The 26,973-nt window shown below is 36.9% G+C and overlaps 1 protein-coding gene across 1 annotated transcript in view; it reads right to left on the bottom strand.

Annotated features, from left to right (window-relative positions):
* Nucleotides 1-24,586, bottom strand: part of Smp_152690 (radical sam proteins, putative) — a gene marked incomplete at its 5' end in the record, with an annotated part of 33,509 nt that extends 8,923 nt beyond the window's left edge. The window contains 13 exons of the mRNA XM_018791776.1: nucleotides 1,660-1,740; nucleotides 1,791-1,975; nucleotides 4,430-4,518; nucleotides 4,552-4,630; nucleotides 7,423-7,676; nucleotides 10,514-10,679; nucleotides 11,878-12,075; nucleotides 12,316-12,415; nucleotides 15,155-15,439; nucleotides 18,135-18,350; nucleotides 20,798-20,864; nucleotides 23,159-23,574; nucleotides 24,457-24,586. Of these exons, the coding sequence (XP_018647299.1) occupies nucleotides 1,660-1,740; nucleotides 1,791-1,975; nucleotides 4,430-4,518; nucleotides 4,552-4,630; nucleotides 7,423-7,676; nucleotides 10,514-10,679; nucleotides 11,878-12,075; nucleotides 12,316-12,415; nucleotides 15,155-15,439; nucleotides 18,135-18,350; nucleotides 20,798-20,864; nucleotides 23,159-23,574; nucleotides 24,457-24,586 (2,266 nt within the window). The remainder of the gene's footprint in view (nucleotides 1-1,659; nucleotides 1,741-1,790; nucleotides 1,976-4,429; nucleotides 4,519-4,551; nucleotides 4,631-7,422; nucleotides 7,677-10,513; nucleotides 10,680-11,877; nucleotides 12,076-12,315; nucleotides 12,416-15,154; nucleotides 15,440-18,134; nucleotides 18,351-20,797; nucleotides 20,865-23,158; nucleotides 23,575-24,456) is intronic.
* Between the last annotated feature and the right edge of the window lie 2,387 nt (nucleotides 24,587-26,973).

The following is a 26,973-nucleotide window of genomic DNA, read 5'->3' as shown; positions in this document are numbered from 1 at the left end:
CACTCTGGCTTCCATCATACGTGAATTGATCTGATCACTCACGCGACCACCAACACTTATGCAACTATCCAGATACACGAACTCGACTACTTCTATCTACTCACTACTCAGGGTGAGTGCAGGATCAGGGTCCTGCCAGTCTTGTAGAAGTACTTTGCACTTCGAAAGTGCAAAGCATATACCTTACCTACGCAAACTAATTGCCAACTGATTAAGTGCAGATTGCATGGATTTGGTATCATTGCACAGTAAGACAATATCATCCACATACTCAAGGTCGAGAAGTCTTCCTCCAGACAACAGATCCACACCGCCATTCCCTACATACATCAGAGCTGTTTCCAGAACGTTATCGATAGTAAAGTTGAAGAGTAATGGTGAGATTGGCCAACTATACACAACCACACTAATTGGATGGAACAATGGAGAGAGAGGTGGTTGTATATCTTCACTCTGACTAAGGTGTTTGTATATAGGGCTTTTAAGATATAATAAACTTCTCAGACACACCCTTCTTCAATAGAGAATTGCGAGAACAGTCCTGTTATTTATTTATTTAAACACATAAATATTGGTACAAGGAAGCACTAGATAAATATGTGAGGGCTGTGATACTGCCCAGCTGCCCAGACTGAAGCAGGTGGTTTTCTTAGGGGGCCACACTCAGAGCCTTTGACCTAAAGGTCTAGTCCACAAGGATGTGAAGCATCGTCAGGAGATAGTCCCATGGTGGCCGGTGACCAACGATTGGTTCATACGCCATTTGTTCTCGCAGGATACTGGAGTTCATGTGCACAATTGGTTTGAAATCAGGGTTTTCCAACTCTCCTTGGTGAACTTTCCATGTCCACCAACCCGGTTAAATCGCTGGAAATTCGCTTTTCGTCCTCTCAATTTCGTAAGCAAAAATAATGCCACGAGAAGGCAGTGAGTAGTCCTTCCCTGGCAGAGGCTATTTGAGAGCATTTCGAGAAGGAGAGCAGACTCTCTCCACTCTCGGCCGTACCAGGGCATTTGGGGGACAGTCCTGTCCAACGGATCGAAGGCAGTCATGATGTGAAGGAACACTACGATTGTTGGCTTGTGATAAGACTGACGGTGTTCCAACATGTGCTATAGAGTGAAGATATGATAAGCACATTCTCGACCAGAACGAAGAACAGCCTGCTCCTCGCGAGTCAATCTTTCTAGGGTTTTTTAGAACAATCTACGAAGTATGATGGAACCCGATAGATAGCACGTTATTGAAAGTAGACTACTCCCATGATAGTTGCTACAGAAAAGAAGTGAACTCCTATGGACAAGTACAGAGCAAAGCTAACCGCATAATTCCACAGTTATTTGAAATAGCATACACAGAACACACTGACAACTTACACTTCTTTACACTATATTACTGTAAAATATTGAGTGACTAAATTATAATACATAGGATGATACTTAGAAGGTATTATACACCCGATATATTCTTTCCTCTTATTCCACCTAGGTCAAGACAACTTGAAGAGCACAATAAGACAGTTCAGAAGCCAACACACGAGTAATCAACGTTTGCAACTTCTATCTAACTCATATATATATATAACTTTTAAAATGTTAATAAACTTTTCAAATACACACCCCCCCCCTTTCTTCAATAGACTAATTTCAGGAACTTACATGTTTTACGTTTTTCATCTTTATCTTCATAATTAAATTGTATAAAACGATTCATCACAGGTTCATGTTCAATCATATAAACTAAAGAAGGGGGGAAAGAAAAATTAAAAAAATTTTTTTTTTAATTTTACAAATATTTTCATCTACACCATCCCTTTCTAATTCATCAGCTTCTTTATTAAATAAATTTTTCCATAAATTAATTTTTAAAAAAATTAATGCATTATATAAACGTATATCACGTTTATTTGGTTTATCTCTTAAATAGACAATATCAATAATACGTTCACCAATAAATTTGCCAAAATCTGATAATCTACATAGAAACAAAAAAAATGAAAGAATTTTTTTTTTAGTTTTTTTAAAAAAATCAAAAAATTTTTTTTCTTTTTTTAAAAAAATTTTTATTAATTCAAAAAAGGAATCAAAATTTTATAATAAAATTAATGAAAAAATTAGGACTAAAGGAATTGTTGGTATAGTTGATGATGATGATGATGAGGAGGAGGAGGAGGAGGCGGTCTGTTTGAACACTTGAGCTACCTATTCCTGTTATCTAGATATTTCAACAAGATATCTAATTTTGTTTGTTTTAATAATATCATTATGGCTATGAATCGCATAACCTATTCAGGTGTGCTTCTGAAAAGTGTACAAATTTTCAGGCCCTCAAATGCCTTGGTACGATCAAGAGTGGGGAGCGTTCGCTCTCCTTCTTGAAATGCTCTCACATGACCACGAGTATATAGCCTCTACCAGGGAAGTTCTACTCACTGCCTTATCGTAGCATTACTGTTGTTTACCAAATTGAGAGGACGAAAAGCGAATGTCCCACGCTTTAACCGGGTTGATGGACACGACGAGTCCACCTAGGGGAGTTGGAAAACCCTCATTCCAAACAAATGGTGCACATGAGCTGGCTCCAGTATCCTGAGGGAACAAATAGCGTATGAATCAATCGTTGGTCATCGGCTTTCATGGGACTGCATCTCCTTACGATGCTCCACTTCCTTGTCGATTAGACATTCAGGTCAAAGACTCGCGGTGTGGCCCCCTAAGAAAACCATCTGTTTCGGTTTGGGCACCCGGGCAGTATCACAGCCCTAACACAAATCAAATGAGATTTGTGTGGCGCATATATATCTGGTGCCCGATTGTACCAATATTTATGTGTTTAAATAATAATTACAATTTTCGTTCTACAAGTTACAAAGACCCAATCAGAGATATCATGGTTGCTGGCAATATTTAGCGAAAAGAATATACATTATGAAGATGTAAATTCCTGAACCGTTAATATCTAAACTACAGGATCACTCAATATTTGTCGTCAAGATTGACCAAGAAGTGAGAAATGGAAACTTGTTGAAATACTCCGTGCTGAGATTTCTATATTGTACCAAAAATGTAATATTGAATAAACCTGATAATAATAAATGCTCGAAATGCTCTCATATAGTCATGAGTAGATAATTATTGCCAAAGAAGTCCGGCTTACTGCCTTCGTGCAATGGGTGTGTTTACCAAAATGGAGAGGATGTAAAACAAATGTCCTGCGCTTTAAACGGGTTAGTAGGAATAGAAGATTCACACCGGGGTGTTTGGAAACCCTGATTCCAAACTGATGATGTATTTGGGCTATAGGATCTTGACAGAACTAATGGGGTATGAACTTTTTGTTGGTCACTGGCTACTATGGGACTGCATTTCTTAGAGTTTTTCCATTGCCTTGTGGATTAGACCTCTAGGCCTGGGGCGTGGCCCCCTAAGAATATCACCTGTTTCAATTCGGACACACGGGGGTATCCCAGCCCATAAACAATGAATGATAATTATTTATGTGGCGCATAGAAATCTTGGTGCTTCTTTCTACCAATGTTTATGTGCTTAAGTAAATAAATAGATTTAGTAAGAAACTGTGACGTGTGCTACTGAACTCGATAGATGTAAATAGTATGTATCATCAATCGAAAGTAACATGCCTGGAGATAGAAGGTTAAGAAAATCGAAGAGAACGAGAAGAGAGAGTGATTGGTATGAAAACGAAGGAACAACAAAGTCGAAGACAGCTGATGGATATTTTGCAAATAAAGTATTTACTGCATGGTTCTCATATTTTACCAAGATATTCTGTAATTCAGAAGGGGTTTTGAGGAGATTTCAGTATTTTCATAGTTGAAATCATGAGTCAATCGAAGCTAGACCACCATGGGAAACCTGGACAGCTGTTTCGTCCTATTGTTTAAACTAATGAAGAAACCCAGGACCTACCAGTCTCGCGCCAGAGCACTTAACCGATAGACTACTGAGCCGGCATCCAACGGTGTTAATGTCTAACTTCAACCGATCCACGAAATCTGCGCAACCGTTCACCAGTTGTCTTCAGTGAGTTGATATCTCTACAACAGACTTGGTTGAACTCCACTGGCCACTGCTTCTCTGGTGCGAGACTGGTAGGTCCTGGGTTCGAATCTCGCGAGTGCGGGATTGTGGATGCACACTGCTGAGGAGTCCCATAATAGGACGAAACGGCCGTCCAATGCTCCCAGGTTTTCCATGGTGGCCTAGCTTCAATTGACTCATGATATTCTGTTATGGTTGTCCCCACTTATGTTCTCGTTCACAACAACTGTGTAGTAAGTTGGATAACATCTATCTGAAAGTATTCTAGCATTCAAGGGTTAGATGGTCACCATAAACCTTTAAATAGCAATAGATGATCTCATTATAATAAGAATTTTCCACGCTTTAGTATAAATTATTCACTCACCTTTTCTGTACAAGATCCATACTAGATACATTACGCATTGAATATTTGACTAGTTCCACAAATAGATAAGCAAAAGATGCTATATTAACCTAAAGAAAAATATAAAGAAATTAAAAACTTACCTCACCACGTAGTTTTGTTAAGTTTTTTTCTAAAATTGCTGCAGAATTTTTTGGATTACCGTAATTCATTTTAACAAAACTAAAAAAGGAAAACGTGGAATAAATCAATAAATACACAGTAATCATGAACAATAAGGGGGGGAGGATGAAAAGGTAGCTCCTTCGGGGGTTACTACCGGTCCCAAGCCCGGATAACAGAGGAGGGTTGGGCATGGGGTTAGCGATCCCATCCCGTAGAAAAAACCAACTCGCTAAAAAACACTAACCAGAAAAAATTATTCAAACCATTTAAACTCTGCCCTGGGAGTTGAAGAAATAATTATGACGTCTCATGATGAAAGCCGAGTACCTTCGGAAGTCATGAGGCCGATGTATCTTCTAACAACCAGAGCAACAATTTTTTATAGGTACATGGAACGTCCGGACAATGTGGGAGACCGGAAGAGTCTTCTAAATTGCTGCAGAACAGGTATTATGAACAATATTGATATTTGTTAAACACCGTTCGGGAAGTCTCTTAAGCATTCGATTAGGCCTTTTAGAGTCACTGATCTGCAGATTAGATTAACTAGGCTTGAATAATATTTTATGGCTAATCACATTCATCTACAAGATAAATTCTATCATGAAAGTTCACTCTTTTCAGATGAAATATGATGTATTAAACTAAGCATTGATCAAAGTCATCTCATTAACCGATCAACAAACTGCCAGATGCACAACATGAAAGAACGTTATCGAGACTAAAAAGCCATGTGAGAAGTTTATATAGAAACAAGAAGATAGATAGTAGTCTATGTAATCAGTTGTGGCTCCACCCACTACTGCAGAGTATACAACAGATCGTAAGAGTTGAAGACAGCGATACCGACAGGATTCGAGAGAGAAAAAACGAGTCCCAAAGTCTATAACACGATAATAGATGACAGAGTCGATATGTTACAGAGATCATATTTGCCAACAATCAAAAAAGTTGACACAATAACAGACCGTAAAGGTGGTCACGAAGAAAATTGAGAGGTAGAAATCGGTCGTTTTTAGTAGATGCTTAATCCTTTTCATTTGCTAGCATTATCAAACCCGTACCAGGAGAGCTAGTTGCATCTGTTTTACCTGCTTTTTCTTTAATACTCCACTCCTTAATCTCAGGCCATGCGCCCCAAAAACACCTTATCAGTTCAGGAGTGCTAAGATCAAAAAGCTCTTTTTCACTCACTATTACTGGAATTAGTTAAGACGTTCAATACTATGGGATCACATACTTTGGTCTAACAATGAAATAAAGAGCACTCTTTCAATGAAAACAATCATGGAATCGTCTTGTCTTTCAGAAACAAAACAACAACTATGAAATTCACATGTCGTTATGGAATAAGTACCCAAAAAAAACCCAACTATTTCTTCTGAGCACGTATATTTTTCAAAAAATAACAAGAATCAAATGTATATACATAGTCAATTTATCACAACAATTTATGGACATATAGAATCAAGTATGAGAAAATGTCTTGTATAGATCCAAATCTGTAAATTTCAGCGCAGAACAGATTCCAGCAATGATAAGTATCATATAACCCATATAAAATGCCTATAATAGTAAGAAAAATAAGATTATAATCAGAAGGGGTTTTGTGGAGATTTAGTATTTTCATAGTTGAAAGCGTGAGTTAATTGAAGCTAGACCACCAAGGAAGACCTGGAAGCACTGGACTGCCGTTTCGTCCTATTGTGGGACTCCTCAGCAGTGCGCATCCACGAACTCGTCTCGCGAGATTCGAACCCAGAACCTACAAGTCTCGCGCCAGAGCACTCAACTTCGTGGATTCGTTGGAGTTAGACATTAACACCATCGGACGCCGGCTCAGTAGTCTATCGGTTAAGTGCTCTGACGCCAGACTGGTAGGTCCTGGGTCCGAATCTCGCGAGACGAGGTCGTGGATGTGCACTGCTGAGGAGTTCCACAATAGGATGAAACGGTCGTCCAGTGCTTCCAGGTTTTCTATGGGGATCTAGCTTCAATTGACTCACGCTTTCAACTATGAAAAATAAGATTGATAATAAAATGAAAACATGTTTATATATATATATATATATATATATATATATATATATATATGCTTGTACTCACATAGTCTTTACAATTGATTGACCACTGCGTAGTGACTAACGTCATGAATATCAAGTCTTTTTGAGTGTTGGTGAAATCTTTACAGGAGGTTAATCGCAATCGCATAAGCTCAGTGATAATAACCGTGACGGTAAAACTGGGTGACGCAGGATCGAACCCAGTAGGGAGCACCAGTTTCTTCAAAATTACAGATATATATTGCTAATGAGTGTCAAATTTATTTATATGAACACATAAATATTGGTACAAAGAGGTATCAGATACATATGCGCCATACAAATCTCATTTGATTTGTGTGAGGACTGTGATACTGCCTGGGAGGCCAAACTGAAGCAGGTGGTTTTCTTAGGAGGCCACACTCCGAGCCTTTGACCTAAAGGTCTGATCCACAAGGCAGTGGAGCATCGTAAGAAGATGAAATCCCATGGTAGTAGGTCACCAACGATTGACTCATACGCCATTTGTTCCGTCAACATACTGGAGCCTATGTGCACAATTGGTTTGGAATTGTGGTTTTCCAACTTCCTAAGCGGACCCTCCGTGTCCACCAATCCGGTTGAATCGCCGGACATTCGCTTTTCGTCCTTTCAATTTCGTAAACAACAGTAATGCCACGAGAAGGCAGTGAGTAGAACTTCCCAGTCAGAGGCTATATACGCGTGTCCATGTGAGAGCGTTTGGAGAGGGAGAGTGGACTCTCCTCACTCTCGGCCGTACCAGGGCATTTGGAGGCAAAAATATACATCAATATGCTAAATAGATTTATTCTTACCATAGTAGAATAATTTGATTTAGATGGTTGAATTGTCTTTTCTACTAATGATGGTAATGATAGTAAATTGAAATGTTTCTTAGAAATATCATTATTCTCCGGAAAAACAATTGAGTCGAATGGTCCTGAATCAATAATGATACCACGCATAAAAAATTTATCACATTCTATAATACGAACAAGTACTATACGACCATAAACATCAGGATCTTTTGGTAATAAAATCTATAAGAATAAAAGGATAGAAAAGAGAATTAAACGAATGTAAGCATTATATAAAAAGGAAGTGATGACGGTTATTCCTCCCCCCTCCCCCCGAAAAAAAAGAGACGAAATTGCCAAAGAAAGAGTCATATATATAATACACTCCTTTCTTAAATCCCTAAATAGTGTAGTGCACAAGAACACTAGTTGGGGACAATTGAATGTATTTTGGCACAACATTACAGACTATCTCACTAGAATCTGATGACCATACAGTAGTAAACAGTTAATTTTCAAAATAACAATCAATTGTCATAATCTTCACTGTTCCTTCTGTAAATATCAGTCTATCTTCTATAATTACGCCTGTCACCCCTTGTGGACGAACATAGGCCGCCCATCAGCATTCTTCATCCAGCCCTGTCCTGGGAAATCCTTTCCAGTTTTTATTCATCCCTTTCATATATGCTTCTATTTCCTGGCGTAATGTGTTCTTTGGCCTTCCTCTTTTCTGCTTTCCTTCCGGATTCCAAATTAGGGTTTACCTAGTGATGAAGTTTGATGATTTCCGTAATGTATGTCCTATCCACTTACAACATCTCTTAATCTCCTCTTCAGCTGGCAGCTGGTTTGTTTTCTCCCACAGTAGACTATTACTGATGGTATCCGGCCAACGGACATTAAGTATCCTATGTAGACAATTGTTTAGAAATACTTTTATCTTTTTGATGATAGTTGTGATAGTTCTCTAAGTTTCAGCTCCGTATAGTAGAATGATACTATTGTAGCGAACAAGAACACTAGTTGGGGACAATCGAATGCATAAAAGCACAAATTACAAACTATCTTACTAAGATCTGACAACCATACAGTAAACAGTTGAATTGCAAATTAACAATCAATTGTCTCAATCTTAACTGTTCTTTCTGCAGATATCAGTCCATCTTCTCTGATTTCATCATTCATGCATTTTCATATTGATTGCGTTTCATTTCAGTTCTTTCCTTATCGGTCTTCTGTCAAAATACATTCTATATCTGACCATCAACATATACTGTTTATATGAATATAAGTAGCCAACACTACAATAGTACGAACTGAGCTATAATGGTTTTCGATAAAAAATCTGTGAAATTCACGACAATTTTTTTTGTGTTATTTACAAAAACAACAGAGTGAAGAGAACAAATCCCCATAAGTAAACCAACCACTACAATGATAGAACGATCATATAATCCCTAAGGTTATTGAAAAGAATGAACGTCTCAAATCTTTTGTGCTTTCCAATCTATGAATCATTCTTTGAATAAGTGCTAATGAATTAAATTAGAGAGAAATGTCTGTGCACATGACCTGAGCATTCATTGGAGTTGAGAAACAACGAGATATATGAAGATTCTGAGTTGTGAAGAATTCTACGGATGGGATAACCGTGCTATCAGAAATCTGAAATATTTTAAAGGAGATAAGATTGATTTAACGTCAAATGTCTAGAATACAGTTTACATAACATCAGTTCGCACAGTTACTGGAGAGAATGAAGTGGACTTTTCAACAACAAAAAAAGAAGTACATGATTATAGTAGCTGAGGTATTGTTTATATGATTTGAAGAACTTCATGACTTGATACAATGAATTCCATATTAAACCTAAAAACATTTTTCTAAATATAATGTCTTGATCGTTCATTGTTCAAAGACTTTAATCAATTCTTAAACACTAATGCTCCCAAATGCCCTGGTACGGCCGAGAATGGGGAGGGTCCGCTCTCTAGAAATATTCTGACACAGCCATGCGTATATAGCCTCTGCTAGGGAAGGACTACTCACTGCCTTCTCGTGGCATTACTGTTGTTTACGAAATTCAGAGGATGGAAAGCAAATGTCCAGTGCTTTAAACGAGTTGATGGACACAGAAAGTCCACCTACGGGAGTTGGAAAACCCTGATTCCAAACAAATGGGTTCCAGTATCCTGAGGGAACAAATGGCGTATGAACCAATTGTCAGTCACCGGTTACCATGGGATTGCTCCTCCCGCTGAATGTTAGACTGAAACATCCTGGATATTGGAATAATAAAACAATGATATATTTGTGACATCTCAATAATAAGTAGAAATTTGTATTTCTGGTGTTTTATCCCTTAGTATAAGTTAATTCTTCAAAATAAATAACCTAATTAAATTAACGGGAATTTAAACAGTATAAAGGAATAGTGTACAGAATATTTAGTTCGATCAAAATTAAATAGTTGATGTAATGATGTCAATATCAGTGTTTCATTTTTGTTACGGTAATTATAAACAAAGAACATCAACTCTGGGATGCAGGTACATCCAGCTGATGAGTCCCAAATAGGATGAAACGCATGTTCTCGAATCCATTGCTGGCCACCATCTATTTTTCGCTTATAGGATATAAAGTAGTTCTAATCTCGCGGTTTAAAGGAAGTCAGAGATTTTATACACCTACGTCATTGTGATCAATTCTGAGTCATGTCACAGAAAGTCTCCAACCATTGATTATAATAGTCGCGCGGATCACAGGTAGTCTGAGTCTACCAACATGACTCAGATAAGAAGTTAGTGACTTTATGAACATACCGTATTTTGTTGTGGCCGCCCCTAACTTTCTTCCATCTGGGTTCGAGTCCTTGCGTGCAGGATCGTGGGTGCTTACTGTTGAGGAGTTTGATACTAGGACGAGACGGCTGTCCTGTGATTCCAGGTTTTCAATGGTGGTCTAGCTTAGATTGACTCGTGAATTCAACTTGGAAAACATTCAGCAACAAGCAATATAGACACATTGATAATTTGCGTTAATCATTTATTTATTTATTTATTAACAGTTATACATACTTGTTCATAAGCTTTTGTATGACCAACCCAAAATTTACCATCAAAACTTGGTTCAGTAATAAGAACACGAACTTCACAACCAACACGACCATCATAAGTTCGATAACTTCGGAAAAGATCATGTAATCTACGTGTACGAGATTTAACTTCGGAAGAATTGGCTTTTCTATAGAAAAAAAAACAACAATAATAAAGTGTATCATAAAAATAATATTCGAATCTTACAAATTGTTTGACTATCTTCCCTGACAGTACAATCAACCATATGCTTACTTAAAAGTAAATATATGATACATTCTATATTAATTTTGGTCACTGTCCCAGAAGATGAGCGTGAAAGCTGTACTATTTATCATAGTTCAAATTACAAAACAAACTAAGCAAGACCACCACTAGAAACCACGAGGCAGTGGACAGCTGTTACATCCTAGTATAGGAGTCTTGAGTAGTGCGAACCCACGACTCAGATACAGGCAATCAAAATATGAAAATTCTACAATCGCCAGATGCTCGTGCAATGACGTGAACTGACCGAAGTTATGTATATACACCATTGGATACTGGCTCAGTGGTTTAGAGGTTAAGCGCTCGCTCACAAGATCAGATGTCTTGAGTTCGACTTCCGGTCAAGCGGTTGTAGATGGACATATCAGGACAAAACAGTCCTACAGTACTCTTAGGCATTAAATGTTATCAATAGTGATAGATATACACAATTCACATTCAATCCAATCAACACCGTAGATTAGATAGCATGTGTTGGGGATCTTAGATCCCCAGAAATCACTTGGTAAATGTCTTATTTTTGTAATTTTATTTTAAAAGTTTGAATCTCTTGTTTTCGCGCCAAAAGCGCTCATTTTCGCCTTTAAGTTGTATTTCCCACTTGGGAGGATCTTAAACGCTATTGGTTCGTTGTTTTTTTAGTATACTATTTTGTAATGCTTCCCAAAGACAATTTTATGCTGTATATATACATTTTGATTTGTGCCTGTTGTGATCGTTTGTGTTTCTGGCTACTTGCGGAATATATCTTCCTCACTTCGAACTTGGACTTCTCACTTTAGTTAGCGGGGCTGGGCCGCATCAGAATAGCCAGCTTATCCGTCTTTGGTCACAGAGTCTTTGTTCTGTTCTCAGATTAGGTAACTTGTAATCGCTTCAAACATAACAGCATGATAAACTAGAGAATATGTATCTTCTTCAAATAGTAAACTGTAAAACAATTCATTGAACAGCAGACTTTGAATTACACCCTCTCCGTGAAGATTACACATACTGTGTTGTATGCTAATCACGTCTGTCGGCATAAGTAGTATGTAAACAAATAAAACCAAAAAAAATTTCCTAATTTTAGAAAATACCTTGACATATTAGCAGCAGGTGTACCAGGACGTGGAAAGAATTGATTTATATGTAATACAGGAAATTGATACTTTTCAATTAATTCAACAGTTTCATTAAAATCATTATTTGTTTCAGTTGGAAAACCGCATATCACATCAGTGGCAATTGTAAGCGTTCCAGATCCATTTACAGTATCATGTGCTGCGCCAGGAGGTCTAAAAAGAAACAATATAGATTAAAGATGATGGGGGAAATCAATGAACACATGATTAGCAGAATGTAAGTAAGTCGTTTGTTTCTTTTTTAAATCGGTTCATGGTCTTAATTACAACTTGACAATCTTCACAACCCTATACTTAAGCCTGTTAACCCTCTTGGGAGGAGGGCATAGACCGCCGACTAGCATTCTCCACCCATAACCTTATACTGATAACTATAAGCAAATGATAACTTACAAATTTGGCGGTTTCACATTTTGCATAAGATAATCTACAACACTTGAGAATTCTTCCATAGTATATTCCCTTTTCATTGCGTCTAATACAGCATCTGAACCTGTGACAAAAAAAATATAAGAAAATTGACAGAGACTAAGAATACCGATGAACACATGAGACATTAAATGGTTTTGTGAAACCCTTGTGGTTATTCATTTAATCAGAAGGAAGCATATATGAATAATACGTAATGAACAATGAAAGAATTCATATAAAATACCTTGATCTTACATGATTAATCAATTACATTAAGTTGATTATAGATTTCTGACCATTCGAATTTATGAAAATCCTTACTCTTACGTCTTCATGAAGTCTTCTTCAGTGAAATTGATCATCATACAGTTGATGGTCAATATTATGATTCCATATATGCCCCAGGAGTTTTAATTAGCTTGCTTGTCTGTGTAGTCAAACCAGAAATTCTAGACGTTTTGTCGGGGATGCTAGATCCCCAGAAATCAGTTGGTAAACGCCTTAATTTTATAATTTCATCTTGGAAATTTGAATTTCTCGTTTCCGCTCCAAAAGCGCCTATTTTCACCTTCAAATTGTATTTCACACTTAAAGGGACCCTAAATGTCATTAGTTCGTTCCCTCGTTTAACACGCTATTTTGTGACTCTTCCTGAGGACATTTTTATGCTGTATATATACACTTGAGTTGTGCTTCCTGTTGTTTGTGCGTCTGGCTGCTTGTGAAATATACCTTTCCCTCATCTGCACCAGACCTTCTCGCTCTAGTTAGCGGAGCTAGAACGCATTGGAGTAGTTTAGCTTGTTTTGTTGTGTCGCTGATCCTTCGTTCTGTTCGCCGGTTTTAGAGTGATCTCGTAATCTCTTCAAACATAGCACATTTAGACAATCCTTTTAATAGGTGGGTGAAGAGAATTCACTGTAATCAATTATGCACGAAAGATAAAAGAATTCCTCTTTTAAATTAAGATAAATTACAAACAACGTAATCTTCAACATATAGACGATTTATTGAAGTTCTACAGGGAGTCTGCGAAATCAAAATTGACAATATACATTAACCAACAAACATTAAAACTGAACTAATTGGATATTTGAACTATGACGTACTTTTTGAAAGTTACACTGATCGATAGCAAATCCTAAGCGTAACTTGAGTCGATCCTTACTTTATAAACCTTTTAAACTAGAACAAGCCCTGTCTAATATTCAAATGTTCTTGAGCTAACAATGGTGCACAATGAAAACTATTCTCTAATTTTGTAAAACGTTGCAAAACTTGATTTCGTTAGAATATAATGCACCAAAAAGGCTTTTAGACGGAGATGGAAAGTGGCTAGCAGTAGAATTCTGGACGTGCGTTTCGTCCTATTTGGGACTCGTGAGTTGTATGTACCTGTAAGCCAGGGTTGATGTTCACTCTGGGACTCGAATCTAGCACCATTCGCTTCAAATGCCGTTATATATATATATATGATGCCCAGGTGCCCAAACTGAAGCAGGTGGTTTTCATGGGGGGCCATACTGGAGCCTTTGACCTAAAGGTCTGATCCACAAGGCAGTGGAACATCGTGAGGAGATGCAGTTTCATGGTAGCCGGTGACCAACGATTGATTCGTACACCATTTGTTCCCTCAGGATAATGGGGCCTATGTACATCATTGGTTTGAAATGAGAGTTTTCCAGCTCCCCTAGATGGACTTTTCGTGTCCACTAACCCGGTTAAAGCGCCGGACATTCGCTTTTCGTCCTCTCAATTCCGTAAACAACAGTAATGCTACGGGAATGCGGTGAATAGGACTTCCCTGACAGGCTATATACGCCAGGCCATGTGAGAGCACTCTCGGCCGTACCAGGGCACTTGAAGAATTCAAGTCTTATTGTATCACGTTATAATTGTTTTTTTATGGTGTTGTGAATATAGAACTTTATGATTTTCTTCGAAATATAACTTTTACCACCATTTTACAGTAGTCTTGTATATGTTCATCCCAATCAATCCAGACAATATAATTCCAAATTTCGAAATACGTAGATAAATGTGGTAAAATACCGAAGACTATGAACGAATTAACGATATCAATCAGGAAACAATGATTTCGATTTAATTAATTAACGCCAATACATTAAACTATTCACATTATGTTAAAGGAAAAAGGTTAAATTTACATACTGTAGGTTAAGTTGGCGCTGTGAAATTTAGTCAAAACTTTATAGGGTTTTTGTCACCAACTGACATCAGCTGCAATACGATGATGCTCTGCTTATATTGATATTTATAGTCAGAATACTATATAGCTACAAAAACAATCTTCACTATGCAGCGAATCACATTAAGAATTTTAACACAAAATCTGTATCGGGAGCAGTTATTTCTTGTAATTCAACCTAAGCATCGTATTATAGTCACTATTTGCTTGCTTAGATATTTTTATACATTTCAAGCATTTTGGGAACCAAATATTGTCAATAACATACAAGCTATCTTTCACTAGACTTTCACTTTTGTGCGAAAATGCACGAGACTCTATCTTAACTCTTATTGGCTTGCAAATAGCCAAGAAATATAGATGTAGAAGCTATTACCAGAGCTACTCTTATTACTGACATTATATGTAACATTTACATAATGTTCTGCTGGAACGTTTTCAGAGCTTAAGTATTGTATATCAAGAAAAAAATGATATATCCAACAGACGACTGCCTGACAAGAATGCCACTACTAGTCACTATGTAACATTGATGAAGGAAAACGGAAATACCCTATACATCTATATAAAAGTTCCATTATAAACAGAATATGAAAATAAATAAAAAGTTACCAGATTGAACAGGAATATGAAGAAATGAATACACTCTAGGATGTGATAATACTTCCGCGATTTCAACTAACTGATCTAATATATATGGCGGATTTGTCATACCCAAACGTAACATACATCCAGCAGGAATAATTGGGACAAGACCAGCCAACAGATCAGCAAGTGTAATGTGATGTGACCATTTTTCAGATAATCCAGGACAAATAAGAGATGATGTAGTCCTGTCTAAATCACGGCCGTAAGCACCAAGATCTTCTGAAGTAAGCCATAGTTCCTTAACACCTTCTAAAATTTTGAATAAAATACTCTTTTTTAAACCAGTGATAATTTTGGGCAAATACAAACTTGGAAAAGTATATTTTATCCTCAAGTTTTATAGTACCTATTCTTCCTGACAAACTGAAGGGGCTCTTTGATGAAGACCACTTTAAGAGAACTAAGTCTAATTCTCATTGAGTAATCTAACACAGCCTTACCATATAATCATTGAAGAAACATTTTAAAACCTCAGCAATACACATCCATGACCTTGCAACCAGGAGTCGAATTCAGGACCTTGGGTCTCGCCCTGAACGTTTAACTGAACAGGTACCCAACAGTGTACGAGCCTAATATCAATCAATTCACGATATTGCGTAACCAACTTCAGCTGTCTGCTTCTAACAGCTTCCCGGGGGGAAATTATTGTTTATTTTCTAAACGGATACTCTGAAAAAACTTATTAGTTAGTCTTATTCTCACTTTAAGATTCAGACGAGAATACCGACGGAAAGCAGTGTAATACAAATCTGTTTGTTGGTTAATCCACTGAATTACCATAGTAAGCCTAATAAAAACAGTTTCTATAAGCGCGAAACCTAGATTATTATTATACTTACAATGAAGAAAAAACTGATATGAGACAAACTGGAGAGTGAACTGTACAAAATTACCGCACTAGATAGATTAAGTTAAACGACTGACAAACATCTAAATCCTAATCTTATATAGTAACTACAATGATGCTTTTATATATGGACTCGAACTAATATAATAAGTTGTGGAGGCGCAAAGGCTGAGAAAGCTACATTCATGTTTAAGTGTTGATTTACTAAAGTTGACAAGAATATGATTGAATTAGAAAGGTTCTTAAAGCTTCAGTCGTATGATGAATAATTGATTTCATCTATACAAATACAATAAAACATTATTTTTCAAAGCAATTATAGGTCATTTCATCGATTGGTTGAGGTTAAACATTAACATCGTCGGACGCCAGCTCGGTGGTCTAGAGGTTAAGAGTTCAAGAGTGAGAGCGAAAGCCTTGGGTTCGAATCTCGCGAGCGGGATCGTGGAGGCGCACTACTGAGGAGTCCCACACTAGGACGAGAAGCCTTTCCAATGCTTCCAGGTTTTCAATGGTCGTCTAACATCAATCAGTTCATGATCTCAATCAAAAACATAATAATCTCCACAAACACATACTGATAAACCATATTTTTAGCAGGGAAATTTTATTATTTCTCAGATATTTTGCCAAAATCAGTCAGCAAAAGGATTTTCTTTTAATCATCCCCCCTTCTAAATTTTAAACAGGATACATTACATGATGAATGACTTATTCCCTGGGATATATCAATAAATTTTATACATATATACACATTTTCATTTCATGTATCATTGTCAGTTGGGATAAGGTATAAATACTTCAATTTATTTCCCTTCTCAATAGTTTGGCGGTTAATTCAAAAGTTATAGAGACTCTGGGTGACATTTAACAGTTGAATTCATGAGTCGATCTAGTGAAGTTAGACGCAGGGTATTAGGGAATGATGATAAATCAGTTGATGAGGTTGTAATCCTTTATCTACTGAGATATTTCGGCCACGTGTTACGTATACCAGAACACCGATTACCACGATGTGCAATGCTGACTAGTATTAGGGATGGTTGGAAGAGAGTTAGGGGCGACCAAACCAAAACGTGGCATCAGTGCTTGAAGTCACTAACTTCTAGTCTGAGCCATGTTGGTAGATACAAACTACTTGGTTGGGGTCCACGAGACTATCGTGACCAATGGTTGGAGACTCTGTGTGAGATGTCTCAAAATCTATCACAATGGCGTAGGTGTATACACTAACCGTCTTTCCTTAAAACTGTGAGATTCAAATTGCTTTATATCTTTATTTCTACCAACTAATTCTTTCTTCCTGTTATTATTATTATTATTATCTTATTATTTAAACACATAAATATTGGTACAAGGAAGAACCAGATAAATATGCGCCACACAAATCTCATTTGATTTGTGTGAGGGCCATGATTCTGCCCAGGTGCCCAGACTGAAGCAGGTGGTTTTCTTAGGGGGCCACACCCGGAGCCTTTGACCTAAAGATCTGATCCACAAGGCAGTGGAGCATCGTGAGGAGATGCAGTCCCATGGTAGCCGATGACCAATGATTGATTCATACGCCATTTGTTCCTTCAGTATACTGGAGCCCCTGTGCACCATTGGTTTGGAATCAGGGTTTTCCAACTCTCCTAGATGGACTCGCCGTGTCCACCAACTTGGTTAAAGCACCGAACATTCGCTTTTCGTCCTCTCACTTTCGTAAACAACACCCCGCCACAAGAAGGCAGTGAGTAGGACTTCCCTGACAGAGGCTATATATTCACGTGGCCATGTGAGAGCATTTCGAGAGGAAGAGCGGACTCTCCCCATTCTCGGCCGTACCAAGGCATTTGGGGGCCTTTCTTCCTGTACTATATCCTTATACACAATCTTTCTTTTATATATTGATACAGTTAAAGTAACTACTTCTATGAATTCGGTGTTCATCTTGTTGTTCTAATGAGGTGTGGTAACTTGGTCCTGAGTTGTAGCTGACTGACTGACTGATTATAGAAAGCATAATACAAGTTCAAATTGAAAAGTACAATGTTAGGGTTCATTATTGAAATTAAAAATAAATAAATAAATACATTGTAAACATAAACATACCTTTAAATGCTTGTTTAGCACGATCTAATAATTGTTCAATAGGATAACTAGCTAATATACCACGAGCTTGTTTTGTTTTACAATATGTACATGCATTTAAACAACCAGTACTTATAGCTAATATTTCAATTAATGGATTACGTCGAATTTTGGGTAAATCTAATGCTATACCAGCTAGTGATGATGATGATGAATGTGTTGCTGAACTAGATGATTCTGATGATGTACACTTTTTATCCAAAAATCGTACAACATTACCTAAAATATTTATATAAATATATATATAAACTGTAAGGATGGCTCGTTGGCAAACTTTAGGTAGCCTTAAGAAGGTGAGGAAATAAACAGTGGAAAAAAAGTTGGTAGAAAGTGGAACAAAGATTTTCTAATTGCAAAATTTTGATTCATATAGCTACATGAGATTCGCGAGATGATAACAATTGATGGTTAGAGACCTTGAATGACATGGCTCAAAATTGTTTGCAATGGCGAAGGTGCATCCACTCTTTGTGTTCTACCAAATTCTAATCTTCTGAATTCTTCATGTTTCTATCTTTTTTGTCTTCCCAAATGGATTTCATTGGATTATACTCCTAGAATAACATCTTCAAACCCTAATCTTTCTGACTACTGTTTATACTCTTACTACTTCTACCACTATGGGATTTGAATCGACAACTACATCTCTGTGTTAATGTGGTATGGCAACTCGAACTGATGTACGTACGTACGAAGTTCTACGTTGTGACTGTCATATGTGCATTCTATGCGGATTGCTTCAATATTGCCTTGAATCACAAGCATTATAAGCAGAAATGGATAATGGCTAGCAGTGGAATCCAGGAAGCATGTCTCGTCCCAATAGGGTATAATGGAGTCCACGCCCATTTTACTAGCCAACTGTCTTAGTGACCATCTTGCTTGCTTTATCTCTTACTATCACTGCGGGTATTTTCAGCGTCGAAGATTGAGTCATATGTACAGTGGATTTTGTTGCTCTATGTCCAGTAAGGTAGGCTTCAGTGCACCAGTTAAAGTACGACTTTCAGCCAACCATTCTTAGGTTTGAACCCAGCTTCACCCACTCTGGTTCAAATAATCGGTTGGCATACGTAACTTACAATAAAACTAGTTTCTATGAGACACAAAAAATACAAGTTGAATGTTCACCACAATCTGATAAAAGATCTTAAATACCAAAGCGACAAAAGAGGGCAAATTACTGACAATTATTTGAAAATAATCATATTCACTAACATATCTATAGAGGTCAAGATTTTCAATGGTAACAGACACAATGTATAAACTATTCAATCAGAATAATACAAAAATTAATAGCATTTGCAATGAACACACAAAACAATACTAAGTGAATTTAAACTTCACTCCATTGCACAAGCAAGTGGCTATTAGGACTTAGTGGTCGAGTGGATAACGCGATGACGTTTGAAGCGAAAAGTAGTGGGTTCGAGTCCTGGAATGAACATCAACTCTGAGATGCAGGCACATCCAGCTGACGAGTCCCAAATAGGAAGAAACGCGCGTCAAACTGGATTCCACTGCTAGCCATTATCCATCTTTGCTTACCATGCAATACTTATCATTCCAGAAGTCAAAATGTTATAATCCACTATGCCACTGTGTTATAACAATCATTAAAATTCACTTAGTATTGTTTTGTTTGAATCTTTCCATTGATGTTTAGGACTGCAATTGATCAATCTCTTATTGGCCATATGTACATACTGTGCGTATTGCTTCCAGCTGACGAGTCCCAAATAGGACGAAACGCACGTCCTGGACTCCACTGTTAGCCACTATCCATCTTTGTTTATGATCATTAAACTTGTTCAATAGATATGGTGTTTATTACTATTGGTTGTGAAGTTTTAATATTTATGAGCGTTAATATTTAGAGTTTAGATTATTAGTTTCTATTGATCTATAAGGCCTATTATAGTGACGACATAGTGATCAATATTCTGGTGTTTAAATCTATAGCTAAATGAGATTTCGATCTCACCAGGAGGATTAACACTAAAGAATCAGATGTTTCCACTGAGTCTTGCGATCATGAATCCCAAGTGCAAAGAGAAACTGACGAATTCGATGTTGAATATTCAAAGCGAAAAATGACATACCTTCATAAATACTATCATAAGTCGTAAGTCAGTGCTAATGAACACTTTCAATGTTATTCTACGTTTAACACTTCCCATTTAATAGTTGAAATCATGAGTCAATTGAAGCTAGACCACCAAAGAAAAACCTACAAGCACTGGACGGCCATTTCGTCCTATTATGAGACTCCTCAGCAGTGAGCATCTACGATCCCGCACTCGCGAGATTCGGACCCAGGACCTACCAGTCTCACGCCAGAGCACTTAACCGATAGACCACTGGGCCGGCATCCGACGATGTTAATGTCGAACTTCCCATTTACCTGCAAGGACTTTTATGAACTAACTGAACGATTCTTTTCTTTTGTTAACAATTCGACATTATAGACAGTTAAATATCAAATCCATGGAGTTTCCTTCACATATACTGAAATTTTTATAAGGGATTGATGATAACAACCATGCCCATTAAGACGTTGGTACATATAAAGTTAATTTTAATACACTGATAATTGGAACACTGACACTCAGACAATAACTAACCTTGTAATGTTTCTTCAACAACTTCAACAATTCGATCAATTTGATGAACACCAATAACACTAACACCCTGAGCAGAAAAAGAGTTTGGTATGTTAAGAAAAACATGTAGATAGTGAACAGATAATCTAATAGTTAGTCATAAATAACATGAGTTCTAAGATAAAAAAAAACGTGCAATAGTACAGCCAATTTGAAAAGAAAATAAGAACAAGCAACGGTGTGTATCTTTATTTAAATGACTTCTTACAGTTTCATTTAGTCTCACAGAATCAACCCAGTCCGAAAATATTCGATCTACTTGAAGCTTGATATTACATCTGAATACACTAGGCTAAGAGTAACTACAGTTGGGTCTCTGAATATCAAGAGATGAAATAGGCTAGCTCTCCATATTGGCTTGGTGAGATCGAGTGAATGAACATGCTTGGATCTAGTATACGGGTTTATTAAATAAAACTTGAGATGGTACAAACTGCTGTTTGATTTGATACAAGATTTAAACAAATATGAAATATTTATTTATTTATTTGAACACATAAATATTGGTACAAGGAAGCACCAGATATATATGCACCACACAAAAAATTGTCATTTCATTTAATTGTGTGAGGGCTATGATACTGCCCACGTGCCCAGACCGAATGAGGTGGTTTTCTTAAGGGGCCACACCCGGAGCCTTCGACCTAAAGGTCTGATCCACAAGGCAGTGGAGCATCGTGAGGAGATGCAGTCACATGGTAGCCGGTCACCAACGATTGATTCATACGCCACTTGTTCCCTCAGGATACTGGAGCCAGCCCATGTGCACAATTGGTTTGGAATGAGGGTTTTCCAACTCCTCTAGGTGGACTTTCCGTGTCCACCAACCCGGTTAAAGCGACGGACATTCGCTTTTCGTCCTCTCAATTTCGCAAACAACAGTAATGCCACGAGAAGACAGTGAGTAGGACTTCTCTGGCAGAGGCTATAACAGACATAAATTAGTATGACTACATAAAAGTAGAGTGTTCACGGGAATCTGATGAGGTAAACGAAGAGACTATGGGCGGACCTGAAAGTTATCAACATCGACTATTGCTATCTTTTTGTAAATACCCATTGGTCAATGAACTGTCGGTTCAAACCATCGTCTACTTTCGTTTAAGTGAACAGGTAGCATCGCTAACCTTACCAGAAACAATCTGATTGAAAAATCAAATAACGAGTCTATAGTTTAATAATGGATCATATCGTATAAAATAAATTCAGTTTTAAGTAATAAACTTATTAAGATGTATTGGCTAATTGTACCGTTGGATGCCGGCTTAGTGGTCTGTCGGTTAAGTGCTCTGGTGTGAGACTGGTAGGTCTTGGCCTCGAATCTCGTGAGTGCGGGATCGTGGATGCGCACTGCTGAGGAGTCCCATAATATGACGAAACGGCTGTCCAGTGCTTCCGGGTTTTCCATGCTGGTCTAGCTTCAATTGACTCAGGATTTCAACTATGAAAATAATTGTACATATGTCTAGAAAGTGAAATGAATGGTGTTGGGTAGATAATGGTCAAAAGAAATGAAAAATTCATAATCCAACTTTGTGGAAACTTATTGAATGGATTTTACAGTAAATAGGTCTATTATCAATTATCTCCAACGTTTTCCGGTCATAACTTAATTATTATTTTGGAACTGATATATTTGGCCCGCCACAAATTCCTCATAAGTCATTTAACAAATATAGATTTATGTACTCGACTCTGAGTCACATTTAAGGCGTAAGAACTAGAGATATATAAAAGGTGCCGACAGAGGCAGATAAACCATTTTAGAGAGCAACAATCTTCAACATTTCTATGACAGAAATAAAAGATTAGCTCACTTATGCCGTATATAACTTTATTTAACTAGCTTCTTTCCCAGTTGATGTTTCTATCTAACATACCGACATAATATATAACAGCCCTAACCAATATTCACCATTTTTAATGTTAGTCTGAAAAGTCATAAGAAGATTGGAGATAATTCTGAGGCGAAAACAAAGAAATTATTGACAGGATCCATACTAAGGTACTGATTTCCTATCCCATGTTCCCTAAAGCTTACAGATTTTTCTCAACATACTGTTCCATTTTCATTAAATCCACTTTATTAGTTTGGGATAGCAGTTGAAAACAATCAGGAAGCTACTGTACACAATGATTTGCATCCTTACAAAGAAGATGGATGAAGAGCAGAGGCCAGACAACATTAAGTAAAAGGATCTAAAATATTCACATAGAGAGATGGTGGAAAACCGTAAATATTACGAAATCTATGAAATATAAAGGACTGAGAAGAGGACAAATATGGAACATATAACTAAAACATTACCCAATGCTACGAACCTTTAAATAATCTGCACCTGGTCGACTTTGCGGTACACAACCAGAGGCAACAACACGTTTACCAAGTTTTATTCCTTCTAAAACAGCATTTCGAAAGTGATCTTCAGCCGGACCTTTAACTGTACAGCTGTTTAAAACCCAAACATCTGCATTCTTTTTCGCATCGCAATTTGAAAGTACAACATTGCCCTTATCCGAATTTTTTTCTTTTGAACAGCATTGATCACCGTTGTCTTGGCATCCACAAGCGAAATCTGATGTAGAACTGATATTTGCCTCCGACTCACAACCATTTGTAATCTGTGAACCATCCAGTGTAACTCGATATCCATATTTAACTAGTAGTCCGGTCATATATTCACTGTCACTTGTATTATGTGCACAACCCCATGTTTGTACAAAAACATGAAATTTTTCTATAAAACGTTAAAAACACCCACTTAAATATAGAACAAACAATAGACTTATCAACTAGTTTGTAATTCTCTTAAATATTAACCTCAAAATATGTAATTGTTCCTTAGATTTTGTTATCGTAAAACACTACATTATTATAAATATCACTGTAATGAGCTGATAACTCGTTATCGAATCAGAAATTTATAAGCAGCATACGACGTGATACAAAAGCATCTCGATTTACAATGGCGAGTGAGAAAATACCAAAAGAAAGAAAAGGTCATTATAAACAAGTGAAACGAGAATAAAATGTATGGTCAAGGTTCAGATTTAAGGAAAGCTGAAACGAAAGCAGACACCTGCTTAAATGACTGGATTTTATCGACCTAAGCTAAGTAACTCGACAAAGTGATAAATTTGATCAAAGATAGTTTGAATGTTCGACAATAAACTCTCAACATTGATTTCAAGCTAGCCAACAATCATTAACAATATGTAACTACAATTTTGATGGAACTGCAACGGTGTCAATAAGCAAAAATACTATGACCAGGATTTTCTATAGGTTGTATGTAATCATCTGATACAAGTCAACATTTTCAATCCACAGAGTAGTGTCATGAAATTTCGAAGCGTCCCAGAAGTTGAAGCTCACTGACCAAGCCATCATTTAATCAATGTGGTTTGTGTTTTAACTCGCATCTAAAAGTGTAAAGACGCATAGATATTTTTAAACCCTACATAATATGGCTCACTACACTAAACTAAGCGGACTTATATGAATCTTCAACTATAGGTCAGTGAATCAGCTCAAAAAGGTGAAAGGTCAAGAAATTACCACGTAAATGAAAATAATACATGACAACGATTTTTTGAAGATATAAAGAAAAAATACTGACCAGGTAAGTTACTACTAAGACACAAATCCTCAGAAATATTTGGCTTTTTATTTCTAAATCTTGTCTTTACTAGTACAGTAGATTCTGTCTGTGGTCTATCGTGTTCGGCAGATAAATCTTCAATATCCATTAGTTGGTATGAAAGTTTGTATTATATATAAAAGTGCATAAAATCTGAAATATAAAAAAGCAAGAATAATTGATTAGCAAACAAAACACCAAGTATTTGAAAGTGTTAAGATTCATATAAAGGGATAAAAACAGACTACTTAAACTGGAATAAACAATCAGTTTTAAATTTAGAATCGGTGGTTACTAACGGTAAAACTGCTTCAATAACATTTGTTCTTATGAGTACACAGAATAAAGGTTAAAAAAAAAAGTGATCAAGTTATAAAAAATTCTATCGACTTGGTGGTAGACAAAAAACTCACTATATTGGCATAGTTACCAACATAACGGGATTTGAGAAATCTCGAAACTAATTGAAATTACATGCATATAATCCTTTCACTTATTCCCATGAAAGAAAGATGGGAAAACTACTTTGAGCCACACTAAGTAAAAATTATTTAATTTACGTATGCTGAGATACTGTCCTGGTGCCCAAACTGAAACACATGTGGTTTTCTTGGCATATGATAATGGCAATTAAGTTTTAATTTTCGTTTACATCCAGTATCCTTGCGATGAGTTTTTGTGAAGTTACTGACATTTTGGCGCTCTTTTCCTGCTACTGTACGGCCCCATGTTTTCGGTATCGGCCGATATGAGTAGGATAGCCACTCGGGTGGACCAACCCTGGGGGAGTTGGCGGTATCGAAACCATAATTCATGGACGAACCGATCAGGCATAAGACAAAAGGTCTTGGGTTTTGTCGCGAAATTCATCTATCCATTTGGCTAAATATTGTTTGTTTTTTTCATTTTAGCTGATGTCAGTTTGCGATCTAATTCCTAACGCTAAGCAAATTATAATCCCAATTCCTCACAGTTTTATAACCCTTATTTAGCTTTAGTAAGTAGATGGACATTAGGGTCGCTCAGAGGTCATCTATAAATTTTAGTCTCATCATGAGGAAGAAAATTGGTTGGTCACATGAAGTTATGAAATTAACATGCAAACAGGTGAGAAAACAAGTCAGCAGAAAAAAATGAACCGACTAGGCAAGCGATATAGATAAAACTGTGAGGAAAATCAACATGAATAAGAAGGAGCGTGAACAGGCTTTTATTAGGGTACGAGACAAGTGTCAAGTATACATGATTCAGACGAATGACAATAACCGATTGTTGAATACGCGTCTAGCAAGCCCCCTACACGAACTACCTATTAGAATGATTATCATTACATCCTCTGATATAGCACTCCAAGAAAAGTCGACCTATATTAACAATGTCTATAAATCGACATTTTCTAAACAATTCGAAATCCGTCTTGAACACCTTGAAGATAATGATGTTGTAAATTTTGCATGTTTTTTTGCTAGAATAAACTGGAGTACAATCCCAAGCGTGACTTCAACACTTGCCGATTGTACTGACTGTTGCAAAAGAATGCTAGACTACATTATAGTGTCGTACAACATACAAATAATCAAGGTTTTAAGTCTACTTGGAAACGAAATAAGCGAAAGAATCTACACCTGTTCAAATGAGAAATGATATAAATTTATGGTATATCTATTCACTTACATCACCACTTTCACTTCTCGGTACCGACACGTCTTAAAAACACGACTAAACTTTCAATTCTCAATATTTTGGCAAATGTTAGTTTTGGTGTCTCACAACTTTGAGGGCGTTCGGATAGTTATGAACCATATCAGGGATCATTCTGTTGCTTAGGGATCTAGTAGAATACTAGGAAAGTTTAAGGCGGCTTTAAATTGATAATAAATTCTAAAATTTGATATATCTGTGATCCGAGTTGTCATTTAACACTACTGGTTTACGAGTGTTATTTCCCAAAGTTCCGAATGCGATTAACACTGTAAACTGTAAAAGGATAACTAAAAGACGTTATGTTCTTGCATTTCTTATGGTTGCCACAGAATGTTTTATACAAGATGATAAGGATTATAACTAAGATCCAAAAAACCGATTTTCTCGTCTGGTATATGTACATGAATCCAAACGAAGAAATTTTTTCATGACATGTTACGAATAAAATTTACGAAAATTTCGTGAAAATTTTTCGTAGCGGTAAAAAAATCCCCCAGTAAGAAGTCCCGTTCTGACCTCATTAGTTTTATTGGGCTAATTAGTATGTAATTTTCCGTCTTATCATTGATTTCTACTCTGGACCCACTGTGTGTGGCTGCTTGTAACGGTATTTATTGAAGTAATCTTTAGCTTTAATTTGGTTCTTTATTTCACGTTACCAATCCTAGTTCTAAGAAAACGTGACTAGTCTTATTAACGTATTATCGTAATGTACGTATATAGAGGAAAAATTACTGTAAACCATCCTTAATACCAGATATCTCGTGCAACTATCTCTCATTGGGAAGTTTC

This window comes from Schistosoma mansoni (assembly GCF_000237925.1).
Source record: "Schistosoma mansoni, WGS project CABG00000000 data, supercontig 0225, strain Puerto Rico, whole genome shotgun sequence".
NCBI lineage: Eukaryota > Metazoa > Platyhelminthes > Trematoda > Strigeidida > Schistosomatidae > Schistosoma > Schistosoma mansoni.
Note: the sequence above shows the minus strand (reverse complement) of the source record. Positions and strands in the feature narration are given on the sequence as shown.